General features: G+C 40.7%; 4 protein-coding genes across 7 annotated transcripts in view; 2 read left to right on the top strand and 2 right to left on the bottom strand.

Moving 5' to 3' along the window:
- The first annotated feature begins 9,204 nt into the window (after positions 1-9,204).
- On the top strand, positions 9,205-15,777 carry LOC100678130. The gene is made up of 8 exons (XM_031929064.2): positions 9,205-9,337; positions 9,496-9,529; positions 9,654-9,778; positions 9,863-14,749; positions 14,834-14,991; positions 15,064-15,271; positions 15,345-15,467; positions 15,543-15,777. Coding segments are annotated over exons 1-8 (5,649 nt in total). The 5' UTR covers positions 9,205-9,335; the 3' UTR covers positions 15,655-15,777.
- On the bottom strand, positions 15,508-17,107 carry LOC100121601 (probable RNA polymerase II nuclear localization protein SLC7A6OS). The gene is made up of 3 exons (XM_001605160.4): positions 16,796-17,107; positions 16,458-16,703; positions 15,508-16,381 (listed from the first exon to the last, which is right to left on the bottom strand). Exons 1-3 carry the CDS (start codon positions 16,949-16,951, stop codon positions 15,914-15,916), a joined length of 870 nt encoding a protein of 289 aa, XP_001605210.1. The 5' UTR covers positions 16,952-17,107; the 3' UTR covers positions 15,508-15,913.
- On the top strand, positions 17,042-18,865 carry LOC100121617. 2 transcript variants are annotated; one of them, XM_008213235.4, is made up of 4 exons: positions 17,071-17,422; positions 17,510-17,770; positions 17,836-18,394; positions 18,465-18,863. In XM_008213235.4, the coding sequence occupies exons 1-4, from the start codon at positions 17,282-17,284 to the stop codon at positions 18,470-18,472; spliced, it is 969 nt and encodes a 322-aa protein (XP_008211457.1). In that variant the 5' UTR covers positions 17,071-17,281; the 3' UTR covers positions 18,473-18,863. The 2 variants fall into 2 exon arrangements, with proteins under 2 accessions (XP_001605228.1, XP_008211457.1); XM_001605178.6 differs by having other exon boundaries at positions 17,042-17,422; positions 17,836-18,865.
- A 1,600-nt stretch (positions 18,866-20,465) lies between these two features.
- The window catches only part of LOC100121654 (zinc finger protein ush), an 88,269-nt gene continuing 85,297 nt past the window's right edge, over positions 20,466-23,437 (bottom strand). For all 3 annotated transcript variants that reach the window (XM_001605214.5, XM_016985001.2, XM_008213237.4), the window contains exon 8: positions 20,466-23,149. In XM_001605214.5, coding sequence (XP_001605264.2) covers positions 22,670-23,149 — 480 coding nt within the window. In that variant the 3' untranslated portion in view covers positions 20,466-22,669. The remainder of the gene's footprint in view (positions 23,150-23,437) is intronic.

Raw genomic sequence — 23,437 nt, 5'->3', positions numbered from 1 at the left:
CGGAGTTATTGAGGTTTGTTACGTCTTTTTCAATTGAGCTCGAGTTAATATCAAAACATTTCGCTTAAATCTTTTGCAAGATTGTGCAAATTTTGATAGTATACTGAATTTCTAATAGTTACGCCGTGTTTTCGGTAAAGCACACGATATGTTATATAATCTTATACCATTTTAGGCTCGTCGCGTGATTATCTCTGGCAATGAACGCTTATTTAATAAATATTATTTTTATGATTCCCCATTTTTACAATTCAGTCGTTTTCACTTCGTATTTTACATTTTGCTTCGATCTACAAAAGCTAACCATGTTTTCGTATAACGCGCTTTTGTGCTTTCAATGCTCCTTTTCAGACCAGCTAACAAAAACCTGCACTTCTTCGTCCGCCGGTCTGAAATCGCGTAAATCGCGAAAACCAATACCTGACCTGCACGAAAAAAAAACGTGGTGTGCAGCATCAAAAGCTCATCTGCACAAAGTTCAAACGCCCAAAACCTCGACAACGTCCTCCAAAGCTCAAAGAACCCGTTCAAACTCCGAAACTCAGCCCCAAAGCTCTCGACTCGATGTTGTCCCTGCAGGCGTCGCTCATCGAAAAATTGCGAAGCTGGAAGAAAACAAGGCCAAAAACTCGAAAGAAAGAAAGAAAGTCCACGTCATTCTCATAGAGAAGAGTCGGCTGCAGGAAAAGCACGGAGGAAGGAATATGATGGCGCGCGCGCCGTTCTACGCGTGGAGGGGCGAGCTTGCGCGATATACGATCGCCGGGAGGGGTGGTCACGAGGGCGGGAATTGTAGGTGGGATGCCGTCGCCGACGATGTGTTGCGCGCGCGCGCTTCTCTCTGGGATCCGTGTGTTCCTGTATAGCTTGCAGCGGGTTTTCCAGAAAAAAAGCTTTTGCAGACTGTCTGGCGATGCTTTTCCTGGAACTATTTTGTTTATCGACGCGATATTTGAATGGGTAGGGCTGGGAAAGGGTTACTTGGATGGGTGAGGTGAGGTTGGCAAGATGGCGTTGTATCGAGGAATGTTTGGTTTTGTTTTATTTTGCTGTTATAAGTTTAGTGTTTTTATGACGTTTCTGTCGCAAAAATATGAATTTGGGAGACATTTCAGCATATTTCATGCGTTGATTTCGACTAGCGTCACGAATTTCGAACCGTCTCGTAATATTCAGTATTTTTCTATCGCGTATCTAACCAAAATCAACAACTTAATCTGACGACCAGGTCAACCCGCCGCGAGGGATGTCGTAAAATATCGAATCCACCTGCAAGTGCTCGTCGCAGCTATAGCTGTATTCTTATCTCGCGGACAAAGCCGAATTAATCGTTCTACAAACACGCGAGAAAGAATGTAGGATCGAAGCTACACGACAGGTACACACATCGCGGATATAGATACGAATACATATCAGCTCGAGATAAGTCCTTGTTTCAGGTGCGTCTCAAGTATTCAATAATGAATAATTTTTCAAGCCTTATACCAATAACACATGATAGAATCAATCCGACCGCTGGGCAGAATTAGCATCAGCGGCTCATCGATGTTTGTCCTACGGACAAAATATATTTCCCGTTAATTTCGCGGCGGCTTCGTCAGATATCAATATTATTAGTTTAGCCGTACTGCAGAATCGATAAAGCGCAATTTTCCGCAGTCCTTCAAAAAAGCGGCGGTCGCATTTTTTCCAAAGCATCGGTTTAGCTCGCATCGAGGAGAGCGAAATAAAAGGAGGGAAAAAGCCAAAACAGGAAAAATCGAGGGTCACTCGAGGCTCGTTGTCTCGCAAATCAATTAGAGCCTCGTGCGTACAACGTAATGGCTGCAGCGTTCGACGTAAAAGCGTGAAATTCGTGGGCCGAGACGCGCAAGGATTTATATATAGGTACATACACACATAGACACATAGACGGCAGTGTTCCTGTTTGACAAATAAAAGCCGGGCTCTTTATGCCCGTAAACACAATCCCTCGATGATACGGCTAGTTGGACATTAAACTTTGGTATGCCGCGTCGTCTGTCTATAGAGAGACTCGTATAGGGGGTGTATCGCGTGGGGCTAGAGGCCCCGACAACGCGATGCAAAGTATTCCGAGAGCGACGGGTGGGGGGGGGGGGGGGGGTGCGGTGGGTCGAGGAAGAAACGCACGTGCGAAGGGGAGAAGCGGCTTTTCTTCGCGTCTTGTTACGGATCGCGGGGATCGATATCGCGCGGCGCCGCTTCGACTATTGCAGGATCGATGCCTCGAATAATTCTGCCGGGCTTTTCTTGCCTGTATACGGACTTATCGCCTAGTCCGTTAAAAGTTACCTTTTTAAACATTTCCAAACTCGTTCGATAACGAATCTCGACCTCGTCATCGTCTTTGGTCACGCCTGATCAGCGCAGCCCTCGTATTCCCGATTCGTGAAAACGACCTATAGTCAAGCTGCTAAACGCCAGTGCGCCGATTCGTCATCGCTAATCGAGTTACCCTATAAGTCGCAGCAGTCGCAGTGCTAGTGTAGAGGGATGACAAAAGATGAAAAATGCGGCTCCGCAGGTGCAGCCTATATGCACCCCTTCGTCGAAACACCACATAGAGAGAGAGAGAGAGAGAGAAAGAGAGCGTATAACCCCCATATACGCAGCTTGCGCGCGTCTCGAATGCCGAGCGTGTAATTATGCTGAAAGGTCGCCTCGCGGATAGAAGCTGCGCGACGTCCCCCTGATGTGTATACGTGCGCGGAGACAAACTATCGAGCGCGTCTTTTTATCGAGCCGCACACACGCGGGCAAGACTCGCCCTATCCCTTACTTTTCTATATAGTCTTAATCAGATAATTTATGATCTTTCTGTCCTGCGGCGTGTACGTGACGCGGCACGGTATACGTAACTCTTTAAATCCCGGAGCGCGTGAGGAAATTAATTCAAAGCCTGAAATTATTGCTCTCTCTCTCTCGCTCGGTAAGGTGCACGCCTGATGCCTCCATCAGGGTGCAGGTCAGTGATTTTTTTTTTTTTTTATTTGGAGCTTTTTTGGGGACGTGCTCGTTTAAGTTAGCTTAACCTGATTGAAAAAAATATACGTATTTGGTGATCGTGAACAATTTTCCAACGCACCAAACTGCGCATGCAACCGATTTCCGTCGGGCAATTATTAACGTTTAAAAAATAGCCAGCGCAGCATCGCCGCGACCTCTGCTCTCCCTCAATCGTCCCCGCATAATTGGAAAACAATGAGACGAGGGACGACATCGGGGTCAGCGTCGTCAGGGGGGGGGGGGGGGGGTCGGTGAAATTACGCATATACAAAAAAAAAAAAAAAAAATACGAAAGAATCCGACCCTTTTCCTACGCACGGCGTCAATAGAGATCTCGTACAAAATGCAATAACACGCTCTAACTCCGTCTCGAAAAGCAGCGCGAATATCGCGCGCGAGACCGAGAGAGAGAGAGAGAGAGAGAGAGAGAGAGAGATGGACGTATAAAGGGGAGCCCTCGCGAGAGAGAGAGAGCCGAGTATAACAAGGGGCCGGGCAACGCGCGATTGCGTTTCAGGAATGCGTTATGACTACTTTGTCGGGAATCCGGTATCTCTCTTTGAGCTCGCTCGAGCGCGCCGGAGTGTATATGCGCGCGTACGTGCGAGTGAAAGAGGAAAAACAATCGTTCGACTGTTTCGTAAAATTTCAATCCACCAGTGCTCCACCGATGGGAAAGTGCGGAGCATTAGTACACGGTAGAGTAAGCCGTCCCCGCTAATCAGGCCGAAATCCAAATATCGTAAGGGCCGAGGGGTGAGCGCGTCGCTGCTGGTATATATATATATATATATATATATAGTAGTAAAGGTGAGTGTTACATCGCGATCAACATCGAATATATTCGGGAGGCGGCGATCGCTCGCTATACACTTCAAAGCCTGCGATTTTCCGCGTGCTTAGGCCGCGCGCACGTGCCGGCGCGCGACTCGGCCCAGTGCGTGCGCCTGCGATATCGTGAGGATGAGCTCCGCGACGACAGACCAGAGAGAGAGAGAGAGAGAGAGCAGATGTATAGATAAAGAATTCGATTGCGCACCTATAGCTAGCCGCGGGGCGTCGCGGCGTGTCGCTTTATTTTTATTAAGCGTTCTTCTCACGATGCTACATACATTCGGAGGAGGCATTGTACCGACGATGAATTTTCATCGCTATGTATGAGTACGTCCTGCGGTGACTATGTTCCATAAAAATGCTGATACCGGTGAAACAACGTCTTTACCAAATCCCAGTAACGTCACCCCCCCCCCCCCTCCTTCCACGCACTTATAATAAAGCAGAGAACAAACAATAAGTGCCGCGACTGTGCGAAAATCGGAAAAGCGCATCGTTTCCCACATCATCCAGAAGATCCTCCTCGTCCCTGTCTCACCATAGCAAGTCGCCCGAGAACAATATATCGGCGAATATTTACAGAAGCATGTCCTCGCCCGCGGCGAGACTGTGCTATACGTAGGCGCGCGCGCGTGTCTGTGTGTGTGTGTGTGAGATGCAGGGTCAATTTTGCCCGTGTGCAGCTCGGCCGTCCATGTCTCTCCGTCGGCGCTCCACAGGGGGGGAGATCCGAGAGAGCTCTGGAACTGGTTGAATGGAGCGCGTAAACGCCATCGGGCTCTGTGTGTCTGTGTGTGTGTGTGTGTGTGTGTACCTAGAGGGGGTGGTATATATAGAGAAGTCAGGAGGGAGAGATCGCACGGGCTTATCATATTGACAGAGGTCACGTGGCTGCTGCTGCTGCGCGGATCATCGAGAGAGATCCTGGGAAAGCAACTTGGCGCAAATATACGCGCACGCGAGAGTTGGCGCAAAAATCACAACTTTTTCTGGGGAAAATAGAGAGCGCACGATGTCTATTTGTGCGCTGGCTCTCTCTCTCTCTTTCGTGTGCGGGAATATTTCAAAGTGCATTTTATTTGCCAAGTTTCTCGAGAAAATTGCAAAAATCAAACTCTGGGGGGATTTTGCCCCACGCAAACCCGTGTGAATCTCCCGCGGCACACCCGCAGCGCGCACCTTATGTCCGCCCACGTCGTTAAACGTGTCCCACAACTGGGAATTTCGGCAAAGGGCATAATACACATCCGAAATGAAGTTGTAAACGCTGTGGGCTAACTCGCGTGGGAGGTGTCGATCTGTCGCAGGTTTTCGTCCCGACGATATCTGCCTGCGGGAGAGAAAACGTCCGGTGGCCTATACACTGCTATATATATATATATATATATATATATATATATATATATATATATAAGGCTTGATCCAAACGGCTATACGCCGACACGTGACTCGGTCGCGTGCCGGGGATTACTAATTGTGCCTGAAGGACGATGGTAATATCCATGCCGCCGCCGCCGCATCCGCCCGGGATACGGTTAATATCTGTTCCGCGCGCACGGCAAACATCGTCGAATTCACGGCTTAGCCCCCGTGCCGAATAAAAGGCCGCCGGTGGGCTACTTTTTCTACCCGTCGGGATTACAGCGCAGTCTATGAGTTGGATATTTATTATTTGATTTTCACACATTTAACTCCCTGCGTGCACTATATGTGCTGGCCGTCGATGATGAATTTTCATAGAGCTGCCGCCGCGTGCCCGACGTGCGCCGTCTGTATTATATTATATATATGCAGGATCGAGTAGTCGAGCGATGCGAAAGTTTGCTTTTAATAGCCTTAATCGTTCTGTGGCTTTTGACTCGGATATGCATTCGTAATGAGCGACGCCTACTTTCGGGGAGTCGTGCTCTAACTTTGAATTCTCTGTCAGTAAAACGATTTCTGCTTTGCGCCTTTGTTCGGATATGAATAATTATTCAAAACTTTTTGAAAAAAAATCACACCCACACCTCACGAGCAACAACCAGAGCGTTTAAAAAAAACGCAAAAATTTTCCACCCACAGCGCGATTATTCGCCTCGCCAACTGCGTCCGAGAATCAGAAATAGTACCAGGTCCCCCCAACAGGCGGCGCCCGGACGAAATACACCGAAGCTCTCCCGCAAGCGGCAAGATTCTTGGCTGGTAACTATATAATACTCGAGCGGCACACGTGTATCCGGAGGTTCCCTCGAGTGCCACCGCGGAGCTACAATCGGGAGTCCCAGTGACTCTCAACGCGCTCTGAGCGAAGGTCCCTGGATCTCGGGCAGAAAGTGCCGCAGCGTGATCGCGCTGTTAGCCTCCGCCGTCGGCTCATCGAAGAGAGGAAGCCTCTCGCGGCTGATCTTTCGAGCCGGGCGCGAGTGTATTGGTCAAAGTAAAGTAATGTGCTTGCACGTCGCTTTGCGGCGAACTTAACAGGGCCTACTCCGAGGTAACTTCTTCTTTTTTTATTATTTTTAATAAAATACTTTTTTTCCGATAAGACTGTGTGTGTGTGTGTGTGCGCAGCTTGAACCTCTCGATAGATTCCGTTATCCGCTATTTGCGAGAGACAATAGCGGGGCCGGTTTATCTGTCGACATGTGTGTCCGATATCAATATTTGACCCGTGCAAGGATAAGGCGGAATTAAATTCTAATTTCAATCTCGACGAAAATTCGCGGAGTGAAAAAAAAAGCGCGCGTTTGCGCAAATATTTAGCTTTCGAGTCGCGAGCGCAGCGACTGTAACGCGCAAAGTTAATATTGAAGCTGGCGTTATATAATTAACGGTAACGAGGAAAAACGAGTGTGGAACATCGCAAGAGAGAGAGAGAGAGAGAGAGAAAGGCAAATGGCATACACACACACACACACACACACACACACACGCAGCTGACACCGGCTGCACAGCCCGTTATAATATCGCGACTGGCGCGCGGCAACATTTGGACGCTCCAAGATGACGACTCGAGCCGTCGTCCTGGAAGCGAGAGGGTCGGCGCGGCGTCAGCTTGCGCTTTTCTGCCCCCAAAAACGTTCGAGCTCTGTGTAAGTATAAGTCTAACGACGATATCGATCGCTGTTTTTCTCTATACGCCGTATCAGCAGCGCGCGAGAAACTTTAGCTCCAAAGTGTGTGTATGGATGACCCGGTGCTTTTTCACGTGTGACTTGACGGCTTTGTCGGATTTTGCCGCGCGGCGTGATATCCCCCCCCCCCACCCCCCGTTCGGTCCATTCAACTTCGCGCTGTGTGTACTGTTTACCGTTGCCGGAATTGCCACTCGATCTCGGCATCTGCTGCTGCTGCTGCTGCTGCTGCTGCTGCCCTGTCAGCGATGAAAACATTTAGCGAGCCTTTGTTTTTCGAAATCTACATAAGGAGCGCACTCGAGAGCTCTGCGAGAGATGAAAATGACGCTCTATTATATGACTTGTCTCTCTGTCTCTCTCTTTCTTATAAGCGTCCCTCTCGCCATTTTTCTTTCATTTCGCCCGTCTTATGCGCAGCAGCTCGAGCTGGATATCTCTCCGGGTTCTTACGATCTTTCTCTCTACTTGGCCCAATATCTTGCTTGCGAGTCTCTGGCTTCTCTCTACCACCCTCGGCAGCTTTTCCGCCCCTGCGGAGAGAGAGAGAGAGAGAGAGAGAGAGCCGAGCGACGTTTAGCCGGCCGGGTAGACTCTCTTTCTGCCTGGTGGGGGTAGTTTTATTAAAACTCCCGTCAATAGGGAGGCGAGGAGAAGCGCAGCGCGCAGGGGGAGGGCCGCTCGTGCACACACACACACACAGCGAGATAGCAGCGGCGTGCTTTTACACAATGCCGCGTAAAGAGCGATATATATATATTATTTACTCTCTTTTGTTTTGTGGAAATCGTTGATCGAATCCAGCGAGTTTTTCGGCGAATCTAAACCTATTTTATTGGACAATATAATAGGTGCGCGTTGTATTTAATTAAACCGCGCGCGCGAAAATTTCATATATATATATATATATATATATATATATATATATATATATATATATATATATATATATATATATATATATATATATATATATATATATATATATATATATATATATATATATATATATATATATATATATATATATATATATATATATATATATATATATATATATATATATATATATATATATATATATATATATATATATATATATATATATATATATATATATATATATATATATATATATATATATATATTGATATATGTATAATAAACGATATAATGATAAGCCGTCGCGCGTGCAAACAGGTGCGGAAGCACGCGGCGACTATATACGTACGCGGGGAGCGCTTCGCGCCGGGGCGCTATATATAAGGGATCAACGCGAGGGCTTAACGCCGCCCGCCAATATATATAGTCTTTCCAGCCGTCGAGCTTTCGGTATTAAACGACGCGCGCGCGCGAGCGAGCGACGTGTGCCGCTATTCTTCCGAAGCGAGCCCTATGTCTTCTTTTCTTTCTTATACCTATTCACTGCATGTCACCCTCTTGATACGAGTCACATAGCGGTGTGAAACGCTTATTACATACGCATATAGTTTTCGACGATTCGAGAAATGCGAATTTTGCCCTCAAAATACACGTATATATATATTTCTCTTGATAGTTCTCCGGCGTCGTCATTTTGACTGGAGCCTCGCAATTTCATCGCCGTCGTCGAGTGTAAGCACCTCGGGGAGTGTGCAGTGCCTACGCTGCTCCACTGGCTCTTCATCTCGTTTTGTGCTAGACGTGCGGCCTCTGTGTATGTCTACCGCGTATATAGCTATGCGAGTAGTGTGCCCGAGTAGTGTGCAGCAGCGCAGCTTTTGAGATACGAGGAGAACTGCTGCGGAGCTTCGTCGTTGTCGCTTTATGGACGCGCGGATGTTTAACGGCTTCGCCGACTCCGGGATTATGTGGACTTTACTCACCTGTGAATGGCGGATTATAAGCGGATTTGATGTCTGCATACTTGGTACTCTTGGTTTTTATGAAAAATTCCGGCTCTGGATCGTTCGGTGCCTGACGAGATTGAAATGTCGAAGAGATCGACGTTGTATGTATGATGTGATGAAATGTTATGTTAGAACGTTCGAATAAATAATTATGAGCTAAAACTGTAATTTCATTTAATAAAGCAAGAGAATTTAATAAAAATAGTTTATGATAATAGTTTAGATTGCATTATCGATCGAGCGCTGGTAAAATAACAGTACACTTTACCGACTGGTCGCAGATGTCGCTAGTTCTCACGTTCGTTATTTAACATGGCGCGGCGCGACGCCATGTTGATTTGGCGCCACCATTATTGTTATGGTTATGCAGCGGTTGTTGTCAGTTCTTAAATTTGAATCTTTCCGTGCGGTTTCAACCATAAATCATAAATGTCACAGTTAAAAAATAGTTAACTATTTTTTGAAAATAATGTTAGTATGGATCTCATTATTAGCGCGTTGTGTCTTTATCGAGTGTTTCACCTGGAGTTTATTTATTTTCACCTCTAAATATTACTTTCTATCCACGATATAACCTTTGTTGAGTGTTGTGTAATTTCATTAATTAATCCGTGTCATTTGTGTTTTAGGGAGAAACAAGAAAGTGTCTCGCGACAGTCTTCTGTAAGTACTAAACTTTTGTATAAATAGTGCAATGCAGTGGATTTATCAGCTTCTGTGCTATACTTGTGACTTTTGGTTTTAATGCATTTTCTTGCGACTAAAAGACGGAAAATAAATATTTCAGATATTAAAACCACCAAAGCAACGACAGCCACTGCAATGCGTAGCCACCAATCCATCATCTTCAGAAAACTCGCCCACTATAAAGATCAAAAGGAGAGTCAGTTTTGCAAAGAACAAGCGCATCAGGTGAGAGATCCTACCATGCTGTTCTAACTTGCTCTTTATCTCAACCAATATTAATATTCATTTTTTTATCCAATGAAAATTTAGAGAATTTTGCAATGAAGCCGAACAAGGAACAGTATGGGACAATACGTATGAAGAACATGACTTAAGCAACCCAAAAAATAATAGCAATGATCATCCAGTTGTCATAAGCGTGCCTTGCCATGACAAAGAAAACTTCCCAGTGCAGCTATTTTTGAAAAGTGATGAGCTTGATTGTAAAGAAGTCCCGCAAAATACTCCAACAGAAGATGGAGATCATCTGTCTCAAAGTGATATGGAAATGGACAGTTCAATTAATAATTCCAGGCCAACAAGAATAGAAGAACAACATAGTGAAAATCAATATGAAAACGAAACTATTTACTGTGATGATGGCATGGACATGACAAATTATATACCATCAGAAATTGTTCCGTGTCAAAGACATGATAATGATGCTATGGAGAATCATTTGCCTGGCCCGCAAAATTGCATTCAAAACACATCTATGGAAATTACACGAAATCTGCCATCAGCTTATTCCAATAATGATAAACATCTATTAGCAAGTAATTCTACAGATCTGACTCAAGCCATTTCTGCACTGTTGAGCAGTGGATGTGTACAAAAATTAAATAACCCAACAAATTTGGAAGCCCCCAATGCGGAACCTTCTAAAAGTAAAATGGATTGTTCGAATACAGCTGCTATGGAATTCACTTCAGTATTGCCAAGTTCAACGTGGATAAGACCCAATAGTCGATGCCAAAATGATGACAGAACAGAAAATTTGACTAAAACCATGGAGTTTACTATGGCTGTGCCATGTTCTATGCAGAAAGCTAAAAATGCAGATAAAAGTAATGGTTTTTCTGAGAAAACTAATATTTTTACCAACAGATCAATGGAAATGACAGAACCAGTTTTCACAGTAAATAAGGATAACAATCATGAAATTCCTGCAGTAGTGCAAGAAAAAACAAAACTATTTCTCAACAATTCTATGGAAATGACAGAAGTAGTATCTATTTTTGATAAGATACGACAAATAGAAAACAATCTACAACCATGTACCAATTCAACAGTGCAAGAAAAAACTAAAATTTTTGTAAATAACTCCATGGAAATGACAGAAGCAGTTCCTTCTTTAGATAAAATTTGTACATTGGATAACAATAGACAACTATTGAATAACGTAACGTCACAAGAAAAAACTAAAATATTCATGAATAATTCTATGGAGATGACAGAAGCCGTCCCAATTAAAAATATAGTTCGTCAACTGGATGAAAATACACAGCTCTCAAACAACTTGACAATGCAAGAACAAACGAAAATATTTCCAAATAATTCTATGGAGATGACTGAAGCGGTTCCAATATCAAATAAATTTCATCAAGTAAGTAGTGAACAACCAATCACTAATTCCACAGTTGAAGAAAAAACGAAAATTTTCTCTAATAAGTCTATGGAAATAACTGAAGCCATTTCTGTTTATAAGAATGCTAATATTCAAACCGCAAATGAAAAAACTAAAGTTTTTTCAAATCATTCAATGGAAATTACGGAAGTCGTACCTGTTAGACAATTTCCTACAGACTTAGAGAGACAAACTCATCTAACACCTCACGAAAAGACTAAAGTTTTCATTAACAATTCTATGGAAATGACAGAGCTCATTCCAGGTCATGTAGAAAGTCGTCGATGTGTTTTACTAACAGACAAAAGTTTACATGATATAACAGAAAATAAAACCAAGATATTTGTCAATAAACCAATGGAAATAACTCAAGCTATTGCTAGTGGTGATAAACCATCTAATTATTCTAAAAATGTATTGGATGAAGAGGGACTAGAAAAAACACAAATAGGCTTGAATATGTCCATAGAAATGACTGAAGCAGTTCCAGTTTGTAATATGATACCATCCAACATTGGCCCCCTGCACAATAATTTCCAAGAAAAGACAAACATTTTTTTCAACAAGTCAATGGATATAAATGAAACAGTCGCAATTTTAAGCAACATTCATGGTGCTATTGGAGTTACGGAAGTTGAAACTAGACAGTTATTATCTGAAAAAACAAAATTGTTTTCTAACACTTCCATGGAAATGACAGAAGCTATCACAGCGAATAAAAAATATCCAGATGACGAAGAACAGAAACAAAATAAAACTAGAATATTTGCTAATAAATCAATAGATATTTCAGAAACGATTCCGGTTGGACATCCCAATATTTATGCAGAACAAATAGCGTCTGAATCATTAAAAGAAGGCACGAATACTTCACGGAGTGATGTAATAAAAACGTCGAACGTCATACCTATTTATCATGATAGTTATGAATACAAAGGAAATACAAATGTAGTTCAAAGTAAATCAAATAAACGATATAGGCAATTTGATTCTGAACCTACAAATGAACGCAAGAAAAGCTCACCTAACATTTGTTTAGAAACAAAACCAACACAGCACGGGCAGGAAGTAGAAAAGACGAAAGTTTTTCTTAATAAATCAATGGATATATCAGAAACGATCCCTATTCAAGGAACTGCTAATACTAATATAGATCAATATCACAACCCAAGTGCCATAACTCAGGAAAAAACAAAAATTTACCACAATGGATCTATGGACATGACAGAAGTTATTTCAACACATACAAAAGCTTATGAACCTAACAACTTGTTAAAGGAAAATTTGAACAATGATAGAAGGGAATGCTTCCCCAATAAATCCATGGATATTACGGAAAACATTCCAGTCAAACAAATTGTATTTCCAATTTTGGAAACGAAAAAAATGTTCGACTATATCGCTCAAGATAGCAGGAATAACTTGATGAATATTTCTGAAACAATTCCAGTGAAGCAGAATGCTCCTTCATTTAGTGGAATTTCCGCTGATAATATGGATATGACTGAAATGGTACCTGTTCATCACCAAGTTTCTGGAACAAATTTGAACCATGAAAAAACTCGAATTTTCTTAGATAAATCAATGGATGTGACTGAAACGGTCGCCTCAAATAAAAGCAACTTTCAATCTATTTCGCAGCGCAGAGACGTACCAGATGAAGCAACTCAAATATTTTCCAATGCTCCGATGGAATTTACGTCTCAAATTTCTACGCTACCTAACGTTACAAAAATGCAGCCGAGTGTTGCCGGGAACAATCAAAATGATAATTTAACTAAGGTTTTACAGGATGCTACCATGGAATTCACGGAGTTACCGACATCTTTTCCTGGTATTTCTAATAATTCAAAACCATTTAATCAAAGTGATTTTGGTGCTTCATCAAATAACGTTAATGTGGTGCAGGGTTCCATAAATGCATCAAATAACTTTCACAAAAGGAGTAATTATGATATTTCTGATAGATTCAGTACTAGAGATGAATCATTTCATAGAATCACATCCGATGAATTGAATACTCTATGTGCATCTATGAATTTGCCTACACAAAAATACTCGAGAGATGAAAGTGTAAATACACAAACAAATTTCATTCCTTCATGTAATGATGTAAACGTTTTACGGGATTCGTTGCAAAAGAATTCAATGTTTCAAGTTCCAGATCAATTTAACGCAGAAAACAATTCAAGAGTGTCTAACAGCAGTAAGAATATAAAAGAGTCAAGTTTGACACAAGTGCGAAGAGAGGGAACAATCAATATGGATCTGTCAGTGATCAATAAAAATGAAGCAGATAAATCTATAGCAATAGAGAACTACTTTAATAAATCAGTTACAGCCCCTGTTACGAATATGGATAAGACTGCTGAAATTAGTCTTGATCTTTTAGAGCAACAACAGATTCATTGTGGCTCCGATCAAGTAAAAAACCAAAATAATGTTTTCATAGAAAAAAGTCCTACTCATCCTATGAATGAATCGGTTACAGTACAAAATGCAGCTAATGTTTCTAATAAAAATATTAGAAATGTGTGCACTGCTCCAAATAATTGCGAGGAAGCTTTTACTCGATACATAGAACCAGAAAAATCACAAAATAGCAAAGTTCAAATTTATCACGATACGTCTATGGAGTCAGTGACTAATCCATTGACTTTATTAACAGATGCAAGATCCAATAAAACGAATGTGCCTGTTGCAAACTGCAATGAGAATGAAAATTGTGCTCAAATCTCAAGAGAGAATAGTTTGACTAGATTACCATCAGACAACACGGATTTATTAATAGCAACCATGGGCATCAAAACAAAATTAACTTATCCACTTATTATAAATGATAAGACCACAATAACAATATCTAATAAATCATTTACAAGCAAGTCTTATAGTATGGGTACAGAAGAGGAGAACTGCATCGAAACAAATAAAACATATGTTGTGGATGAAAATATAATTAATCCAAGAGAATCAAGTAAATTGATTAGTGAAGAAGTTCAAAATGAAGAGAAAAAAATTAAAATTTCTATGGCTGAAGATGATAAAGAATGTGTTAGTTTTGCTAAAGAAACTAATCAAGCTGGTGTTGAGATTGATATTTTTTCAGAAAAATTTTCGGAAGAACTTGATGAAATTCAACCCCCTTCCTTCTTGGACTCAGATAGTATGCAAGATGATGATTTGTCTGACCAATTGGAACGCTTGTCTAGCAGTAATCGTTTGGATTCGATCTTGAGCGATTCAAACGAGAAATGTGTAACACCTGATGAGGCAGAACTGAAAGATGATATATCATTCAATGACACCCTGGAGAGCAGTAAACACTCCGAAGCAGAAAAACAAAAAAGACTATCAAGTTGTGACTCGGATTATTCGTTTAAGAATAAAAGTAACGAAATTTCATCTCCGAAAAAAGATTGTGTCCATCTGCCTTTTACCCCAGTAAATAATGAGAGTAAAAAAGATCTTATAGAAGAACCAATTTCGCCATTTTTATCGTTAACGGAAAATTTGAAAACTGAGGAAATGAGGTACGATATGTGATGCTGCACCTAGTTATGAATCTATTAAAATTCATTCGTATTAAATTTAATATGTGCATTTATATTTTTCAGGGATGATTGTATCTGGGCAATTCGAGCGATGAAGCCAAATATAATAGCAATAGATTTCATATCAAAATCATTTGTTGTTGTTTTAAGATTGAACGAAATGGAGATGATAAATTGCATTAGGGATGTTGAAAAAATAGAATTCGTCTCGAGAATTCGTGGTAAGTTTACAACCTATATAAACTTTAGGTCAAAGTAAATATTAATCAAACTCGCACTATTTTTATTTTTAGCTGATTCTAAAAATGTATTGTTAAAAATAGTTCATAGACTATTATTGTTAAAACTTAACCCCGATGAAATGATAAAAAAATGCAAAATGTATGAAGACATTTTACCTATGTTGCAATACATATCGAAGGAAGTTGTTTTTTTCATGAATTTCATGTTCGATTTGGAACGATTATCCGCGATGAATTTAATAACGATAGATATCGAAAGGTAATTTTGAACATTTTTTTTTGCTTTTGATTAATTATGCGGCGTATAATGAATAATTCTATTTGTATTATAGGATCACGTTTATGGTTTCATCTAGGAAGTCAAACATCATCTTAAAAGTATTGTTAAAGCTTAAGCTTTTTGATGAAATCGGGCCAAACGACATAGATCTAACATGTGTGTTAGGTGACATAAGGTAAACTCACTATTCACTTTCATGCTTATAAGTATGAACATTTATACTCAAAGTCATATTATTTTATTTTTTCAGGAAAAACGATATTAAGCAATTAATAGTAAATATAAAAAAAGATTACAAATTTCTTAGTAGATACATAACTGATGTTAAAGACTATATAACGTTGATTGAGAATCATGTATAGAAAAAAATATGTCATATATAAACATACCATAAGATGATCTCTAATTTAAGTTAGTAAGAATTGAATTATTAATTTTGTAAATTATATATATTTTGTAAATTGTAAATAAATTTGTGTACGTAATTAGATGAATCTTGATTTTTATTTTTTAAATAAAAAATTAAAACATACGTTACGCGAGAATTAAATAAAATTTTAACGATAGGTCAACTATTTACATTCATGGTATCCTTATTTTAATGAGTGACTTGTATTATATTTATTCATCAATTCCATTAACACTGCAATCTGAAGACGCATCAGAACTAGAAAAATCATCCATGTCACTGTGATAATCTCCATTAGATTTGTCATCATCTTCCATTTCTTTTTTTATTCTTGCCTTGTAGTGTGCATACTTCCAACCGTATCTTTCAACATCTTCTTCATTAAGTCCATACACAAAATCTTCATCAGATGACGACTCATCAGCAACAGTTAGATTTTTCATAGCATTTCTTATGTCGTTCTCTCCAATAGAATTTTCAGAATGATCCGAGTCTGGATAATCATTTCGCCAATTTGATTCAGAATTCGAATCTTCTGATTCACCCTGATAATCATTATCCTTGTAATAATCCTCAAATACTAAATCTTCCTCTATTGGTACAACGGACAACAGATTTTCTAATTGAATAGCCTCTTTAGTTTGAGTATAATACAAGTCGTATACATAATCGATATCAGTCTGAAATACAAAATCATATTTTAGCTATACCAATGACCACAAATGAATCGATAATTGAGCAGAATTTAATTCAAACCTTTTGATCAGCTGCAGCTTTCGTATCTTCTATATCGATAATATTAACATTGTCTTCATCCAATTCCTTCAATAACGAAGTGTCCAGTGATCGAATACTGTTGATGATTTTGTAACGATTTTCATTAGACTCTTGCTTTGTTTTTTCACGGGCTTTCTTCGTAATGTCGACTATGTGTTGTTTGTAATTGGATTTCAAAACATCTTTGCTGAAAGTTTTGGTGATGTGTTCAATAACGCAGTCATCCTATAACCAAAAGACAATTATCCAATTTTTGCATTCGAAACAAAGGTTACAGAGATCAGCACTAAAAGAATTATGGTTATCGCTAGTTTTACCTGTTTTTCAACGGTTCCTGCGAATTTCACAATAGCTGTCAATGGAGCCGAGGCAGAGTCTTCTTCACATTCCACTTTTTGCCTCTTGCACGAAATCAAGAGAGCATCCAGTGGCTCGTGATCCTTTTTCCGTTTCACACGAAGAATTGCCGCCATACTTGATAGAACTTTTCAATAAATATTACAAACTTTCTAATAAAAAGACCGCGAAGTCCTGACCTCGCAATTTTCACAGCTTCGGATTCCGAAGAGGTTAGAAAGTCAAAACGTTAGATACGCCGTTCGGCCGTTTGCGCGAGCATGATGCGTACAATCGCATCGTCGTCACTCGTCGCGCCAACCTGTTATTTGCTTTATCGACCGAAGATACGTGCACACAACATTTATTTCCAAAAGTCGTTGAGGTTTTTTTCGTAATAAGTACGAACGAACTTGATCGAACCGCAAAGGTTTGCCTTTCAGACGAAGACGTTAGTGTGAGCAATAATGAGTAAATCTTTGAAGAGGAAAAATGAAGTCGCAGATGAATTCGTTGAAGACATAATTCATTTACGTAAACGCGCAAAATTGGAAGATATAATATTCAGAGCCGTTTCGGAGCGAGAAAAGAGTCAAGATCACTTTTCTGTAAGCGAATAGATGAGGTTGCGAAAAAAGTAACCCTAAAAAAATCTTCGTTATTTTTGTGAGCTAATCAAGTTTCATTGTTCGTAGGAAAGCAAAATCGCTGAGAAATGCGACAAAGTTGTGAGGTCGATACGTTTGAAGAAAAAGTACAAGTATCACTGCAAAAAGCACAACATGAGTTATTTGGTGGATAGCGTACGCAAAGAAAAGAAGCAAATTTCCAAGCAAAATCGTAATAATCTCGTCCAGAGTTTTCGGTCACTGGCCGTCTCCGCAGCCGATTCCTTCGATGCACCTGTCGAGGAAGATGGCTTAGACAAAAACGGAAATCACTTGATGCTGAATCAGGTAATAACCGATCTGTTATTAAATCGCGCTGCATTTTATAATAACGATCGTTTCGTATTGTACAGATTAATGACGTCAAAAGCGACGATGTAAAAGACGTATTCAAGAAGCCTGAAATGCCAATTTCCAAAGCTCAGAAAAGAAAAGCAAGTGACAGTCCGTTGGAAGTTAATAAAAACCGAAGTAAAGCAATCAATCCATTGAAACGCCTCGCTGTGAAAAGCGTAACGGAAGAAGCTGCCTCGAACGAGTATCAGATTAGTAGTATTGGTCAGGTAGGTGCATCTACACCTAAAATTTTGAGCCCGAACAAACATAAGAATAGCGGCGGCATCAACGATTTACTGACACCCAAACTGAGCCTTTCAAGTTTGCCAAAATTGTTAGACGGCACTTTTACGTTGAGCGATGCCGAAAGCGAGGTTTTCGATTATTTTCCGGGAGATTATTCTTCAGAGCGTAAGTCGTCGGAGCGGTCGCATCCGAGAAAGAAAATCTTATTGCCCTGTAAAATCAACTTTGACGAGGATGAAGACAGCGATTACGAGAGAAATCAACAGGACGATTATAAAAATTACAAAGTTATAAAAAGTTTCGTCGTGACTAAAAATCCGGAGAAAGGAGGTATTGTTTTTAAAAAAGGTTCAGATTACTATGAGACCGACACCGATTGCGACTGCAGTGTTTATGATAGTCTTTTAGACGAGTCTTCCAACTGCGAGTATTGGAGTTCGTCGTCGGGAGATGAGACGGATATTGGAATTTTAACGGGTTAGTAATTCATTTATACAAACAATAATAGTAAAATCGATTATAATTTTATTGAAGGACCTAATGATAAGGGGAATATTCATAAGGTAGTGTAAAAGTAAAAAAATCAAATGAAAATGCAGAACGTAATTTATTTATTTATTTTTTTTTTTTTCAAATAAAAAACTTAAGTCTATATAATTATAACGTCGGACTTAATGGTGAGAAAAAGATTATGGTATACTGTTACAGTAGAGTAATCACAGATGTCAAAACTCAAAATCGAAAAATGCCTTTGTAAACAATCATATCAGAGATTTCCAGTAAACTACAAATAACATCAAATTCGACAGGCTTAATTATTTTAATCCCTGTACTCATCACGCTTATTCGGATATTTATTGTAAGTTCTAATATTTTTCCCGGCTGTCACCGTTACTCTCGGTATTATAACAATTACAGTTTTTGCCGGAAAAGAGAGTGTGCAGAGGGCGGATTCGGTTAGTTGCAACGTTGTTCGTTGCTCGTTCAGCCTTTGTAAAGCTAAGTCTGTGCACTCCAGTTACACCTATAGGTACGCTTAAATGGGTCGAAGCACCAAAACACAGTTACCCTCCACACGCTGTTTGACGAGCTGCTCTGAATAGCTCGATGGGCGAAAAATGTTCGCTGTTCGCCATTTTTTCATTGACGCCACCGGAAGAACCGCTCTGTTCGTGGGCGGTAAAAGAAAAGCGAGTTGACCGGACTGAATCGAATCGGCCGGTTTAACTCGATTTGAAACACAATTTATCTTTCAACTCATACTCTCTTGGTACCGATAAGAATTTTCATGTCCGCGTCGCTCATATACTGCGCTATCGTCTCGTAAGCTTTGTGACTCGGATCGGGAAACGGGAGCGTAGTGCTCAATATAGTACAGAATTGTTCGATTATCTTCTGTCTAGCAGTGGCTGCTTTGACTTTTCTCTTCAACAGCGCTGCGTAAATCGGAAAACTGGTTTCATAGTCGCCATCAGCATTGAAATGCTTTAAAAAATCTTCGTTTCTCAGATGACGAGTCAACAGTTCCGCCGGTTTCGTCAGTAGGCCTAGGAACGTAATCAGCGTGTCGCCGATCCTTCTGCTCTTCATAGCCGTAAGCTCGGCCTGACACTGCTCGTAGTATTTCCGCATCTTCGAATCTTTGTCGATCAACGTCCGGTTGCGCTCGTTGTTGAACGCTTGCTTGTTTGTCTTGGCCTGGATTTTGGCGACGTACTCGATGACCATGCGACATGTCGCATCCTCTCCCTGCAATAGCGCGTAGAAGATCGTTTCACTCGGTGCGACTTTATCGTTCGGATCGCTTTCGAACATCAGGAAATTCCTGATGATGGCACAGCGTCGGCTGCCCTTCTTGAACGCTAAGGCCAGCCACCTCGGCATTTTCGACGTTCCGCTCGTGTCCTCGGTCTCAAAGCCGCCCTCCTTCAGCAATTGTCGCACGATGGACTCGTCGCCTTCCTCTTCGCTGAACCGCGAGCCCGCTAAATTTCTTATGCGGCGCCCTTCGTCGGCTCTGCAACTGTTGAAGTAGTGCCTGTTTATCGACATTATTCGCACGCACTGATTTTTCCAAAGACTAGAACCGGTGTGAATGTATGAAGTGCCGCCGGCAGACTGAACGTTCATTGCAGCGGTCTGCCAAACTCATACCTGCGTAGACCCGGTTAATCCAGAGTAATTCATCCCCTCCAGAGCAGCGTCTAATACCTAAATGTGAGGCCCGTCCCGTCATTCGGCTCCGTTCTCAGAAGGAGGAGGCTCTAAATTTTCCGCTTGTTTATAAGGCCAATAGAGGTGTTTATGTCGCTATAATTTCGATACAGAGCAACATTGTTCACATGCGTGGAGTGCTAGAATGGCGAATACTTTCAAGTTGGATGAAGAGTAAAATACCGAATTAAATGTTGCAGAGTTTTATTTGTTTATATATTTATTACATATTTATATAATCTTGTGTAAAATTCATCTATCAAAATAAAAACAATAAACGCAAGTCTAAAATGTTGAGACTTTGACGGAGAGAAAAGGAGTAGGTCGTTACAGAGGGGGGGGGGGAGGAGGGGGGTAATCACACATGCCAAAATCGAGAAATGCTTTTATAACAGCGTAATTCATTGAATTTCGTGATGGGCGTACTCTGCTCCTTGAATTCGTAAACAATAAACCAAGAGATTTTCAATAAAATAATATCAAATTTCATATGCTTAATTATTTTAGCCCAGAGTACACTCCATTAGCGATCAATCCATACATTGCGTTAACTTCCACTGCAGGTCGCTAAGCTATAATCTTTCGTTCCACGAGTTTATAGAATAATTAATTGATATCACAATCGATCGATACTGGCGCACATTTGCTTTATTTTCTTCGTCGCGCTTCCACTTTTTTCGTCTTCTCGCTCAAATTCATTGTCAACACTCACGCCGCATGAGAAATAGTGTCATCGCAAAATGTTCGCGTGAAGAAATTTATGAATTTCCATGATTTTTCATCATATGATATGAGTAGTACACTGCGTATACATGTAACACTGGCCTTAATATCTAATTTATACATTTGCACCTCTCCAAAACAAGGTACTCGTGATTTCGCCATGTATACAACTGAAAACGGTTAACTAGTTAAAAAAAATCGAACTTTATTTATTTTTAGTCTCCGAAATGTCCCAGTCGAGTCTGAAAGACGTTAATTTAGTTTGCGTAAAAAAGGTTTACTCATTAACAAGAAAATATCATGACAAGTAGAGTCGATCTGAGATTTTCCGGAGACTTTTCCAACGAGTGCGACGAACAAGCGAAATCGCTTTCCCAATGCTTGAGAGTCCGAGCGCATTTGTATTATTGGGATGCGCGTAGTTATCCATTATCATATAATAATATATTAAATGTTATATTGCAACATAACTTAACAGATTCACAAACTGAGATTGGTATCATTCAGAATCGTGTTTTTCTACGATTTTAATACTCTACTCCTCTACTGTACAACATTTTACATTCGGCCATTTTTAACTTCCTTCGAACCTATAAGGTATTTATTATGCTACGAGATTATTCAAGAGTCATGAGATTGCACACCTTTATAGTGTTTCCACTTTCAACAGGAGTTTTAGGTTCTCATTATAAAATTAATACGAGACTCGTTTAGTCAATCAAGAATTTTATACATGACACTAAAAGTTGAGAAAATTTTTGTCTTTTAAATAATATTATTTATACATACTTGTAAACGTTTTAAACGAACCAAATATGTAAGAAAACTACTATTTACACGAAAAATTTTAGTAACAATTTTACTAATTCATTTTTTTTTCTGTTTTATAAAAACTCAAAGGAAAATGCTTTTTGAGTTCTCGCTATAATGCTTCTGAATCGGAGATCATATTCATTCATTTCTCTCACTCTCTGGTTTTCGCGCATTCTCTAGTTCGCTCTCACATTCTCCTTCGCTAGTCAGTTTTATGTACAGCTCGATATAACAGTACTATAATCCTAATAGGTTTTCCCTTGGCTGACGTGCAAACGTCTAAAATTTGCACGTCGTTAGTAAAACATAATGCCGTATATACATTGCTTTGCTGGTAATTCGAATCTTAGACGTTACGAACAATTCCCTGGATCAACGAAAAGAAATCACTCAGTGTTTATCGTTATTCAACTAAACGGGTAATTAATATTCTTTAATGTATACATAAACTGGCAACAAATAACAGTCCTATGGCGCTGCCGAGACGGCGAGCGCTTCAATTAAATATTCGTGATTGAGATATTAAAAGTAAAAATCGCGTGTACAATTCAAGTGAAGTTCATTTAAATGAGATCCATGAGATTTTAAAAACGAGACACCGCCGATTGCGCATAATCTAAGTCAGGGCAATTTATTTTCAACACCAGCCACTGCATGGAGTACGCTATCAGAGAGCTAAAAATAAATCAAATTTTCTTCGGAAGCGCATTCTCGTTTTCAACATTAAAAGAACCTCTCTGACAACTACCCATATATTTCGACGCGAAACGTTACTCCTGAAAAAGATAAAAAGAAAGTTTTCTCGGAACCGTCAGACGATTCCTTTTTCTAAACGAAATGGAGCTTGCGACGGCTTTAAAGTACGGATGCCTCGGTGCGTCCACTGGCAGGCGGAGTTGTGGTGGCAGGCGAGGGTGCCGATGCCGCGTTGTTGTTATTGTTGTTGTTGCTCGCCTCGCCAGCGTGGCTCGAGCAGTAGAACTGTTTGTGAGCGATAAAGGTGCTGAGATAGTTGAAGCTGATATCGCAGGAGCGACAGTAGCACGGTCCGGCTTTGGTCGCGTCGAGACTCTCCTCCGGGGGCGGCGTGTCCTCGCGTTCCTGTTTCACTTTGCCACTGGCCGCTGCTGCGGGCGACGGGGCCGCCGGTGATGGCGAAGCGGCTGGCGAGGTCGCGGGCGGCGCGGGCTGCGGACTCTTGCGAACGACTGATTCGCTCTTGCCGTTGACTTGTTGCGTGTCCGAGGAGATCTCCTCGGGTGTGGTGGCCGGGGCCGGTTCTGGCGTTGGGGCCGTCACGTCATTTTCCAACACGTACGTTATGTAGTTCTCTTCCTGCAAAATTGAAAAATTTCCTTCAAATATCGATCGTCGATTCTGACAGGCTTATTTGAATGAGCGACGAAGATTTGAATTGATACGATGGTGAATCTTATCGCAACGTGGAAGCTATCTGTATAGATATCGCTGAATTACGTGAAGTCCAAGAGCGATTCTCCCGTCAAATAAATTTATCTCGATCTTATCCGAGCGACGAAATCTTTTTATCGGAAAACTTTCTGACGACTGAGCCTTATGGTAAACGAAAGATTAAGAACTGAAGCATTTATCTGAGATCGAGCA

Source organism: Nasonia vitripennis, chromosome 4 (genome assembly GCF_009193385.2).
Source record: "Nasonia vitripennis strain AsymCx chromosome 4, Nvit_psr_1.1, whole genome shotgun sequence".
Classification (NCBI taxonomy): Eukaryota; Metazoa; Arthropoda; class Insecta; order Hymenoptera; family Pteromalidae; genus Nasonia; species Nasonia vitripennis.
This window is presented reverse-complemented; position numbering and strand designations above follow the sequence as displayed.

What these genes read in the sequence shown, in the direction of transcription:
- LOC100121601 (XM_001605160.4), bottom strand. Translation starts at nt 16,951, where the DNA reads ATGGCGGCAATTCTTCGTGTGAAACGGAAAAAGGATCACGAGCCACTG. An exon ending in CAGGAACCGTTGAAAAACAG is followed by an intron (nt 16,704 to 16,795) that starts GTAAAACTAGCG and finishes TTTTGGTTATAG; the next exon opens with GATGACTGCGTTATTGAACA. An exon ending in AAGCTGCAGCTGATCAAAAG is followed by an intron (nt 16,382 to 16,457) that starts GTTTGAATTAAA and finishes TTTGTATTTCAG; the next exon opens with ACTGATATCGATTATGTATA.
- LOC100678130 (XM_031929064.2), top strand. An exon ending in GTGTCTCGCGACAGTCTTCT is followed by an intron (nt 9,530 to 9,653) that starts GTAAGTACTAAA and finishes TAAATATTTCAG; the next exon opens with ATATTAAAACCACCAAAGCA. An exon ending in TTGAAAACTGAGGAAATGAG is followed by an intron (nt 14,750 to 14,833) that starts GTACGATATGTG and finishes TATATTTTTCAG; the next exon opens with GGATGATTGTATCTGGGCAA.
- LOC100121617 (XM_001605178.6), top strand. Translation starts at nt 17,282, where the DNA reads ATGAGTAAATCTTTGAAGAGGAAAAATGAAGTCGCAGATGAATTCGTT. An exon ending in AGAGTCAAGATCACTTTTCT is followed by an intron (nt 17,423 to 17,509) that starts GTAAGCGAATAG and finishes CATTGTTCGTAG; the next exon opens with GAAAGCAAAATCGCTGAGAA. An exon ending in ATCACTTGATGCTGAATCAG is followed by an intron (nt 17,771 to 17,835) that starts GTAATAACCGAT and finishes CGTATTGTACAG; the next exon opens with ATTAATGACGTCAAAAGCGA.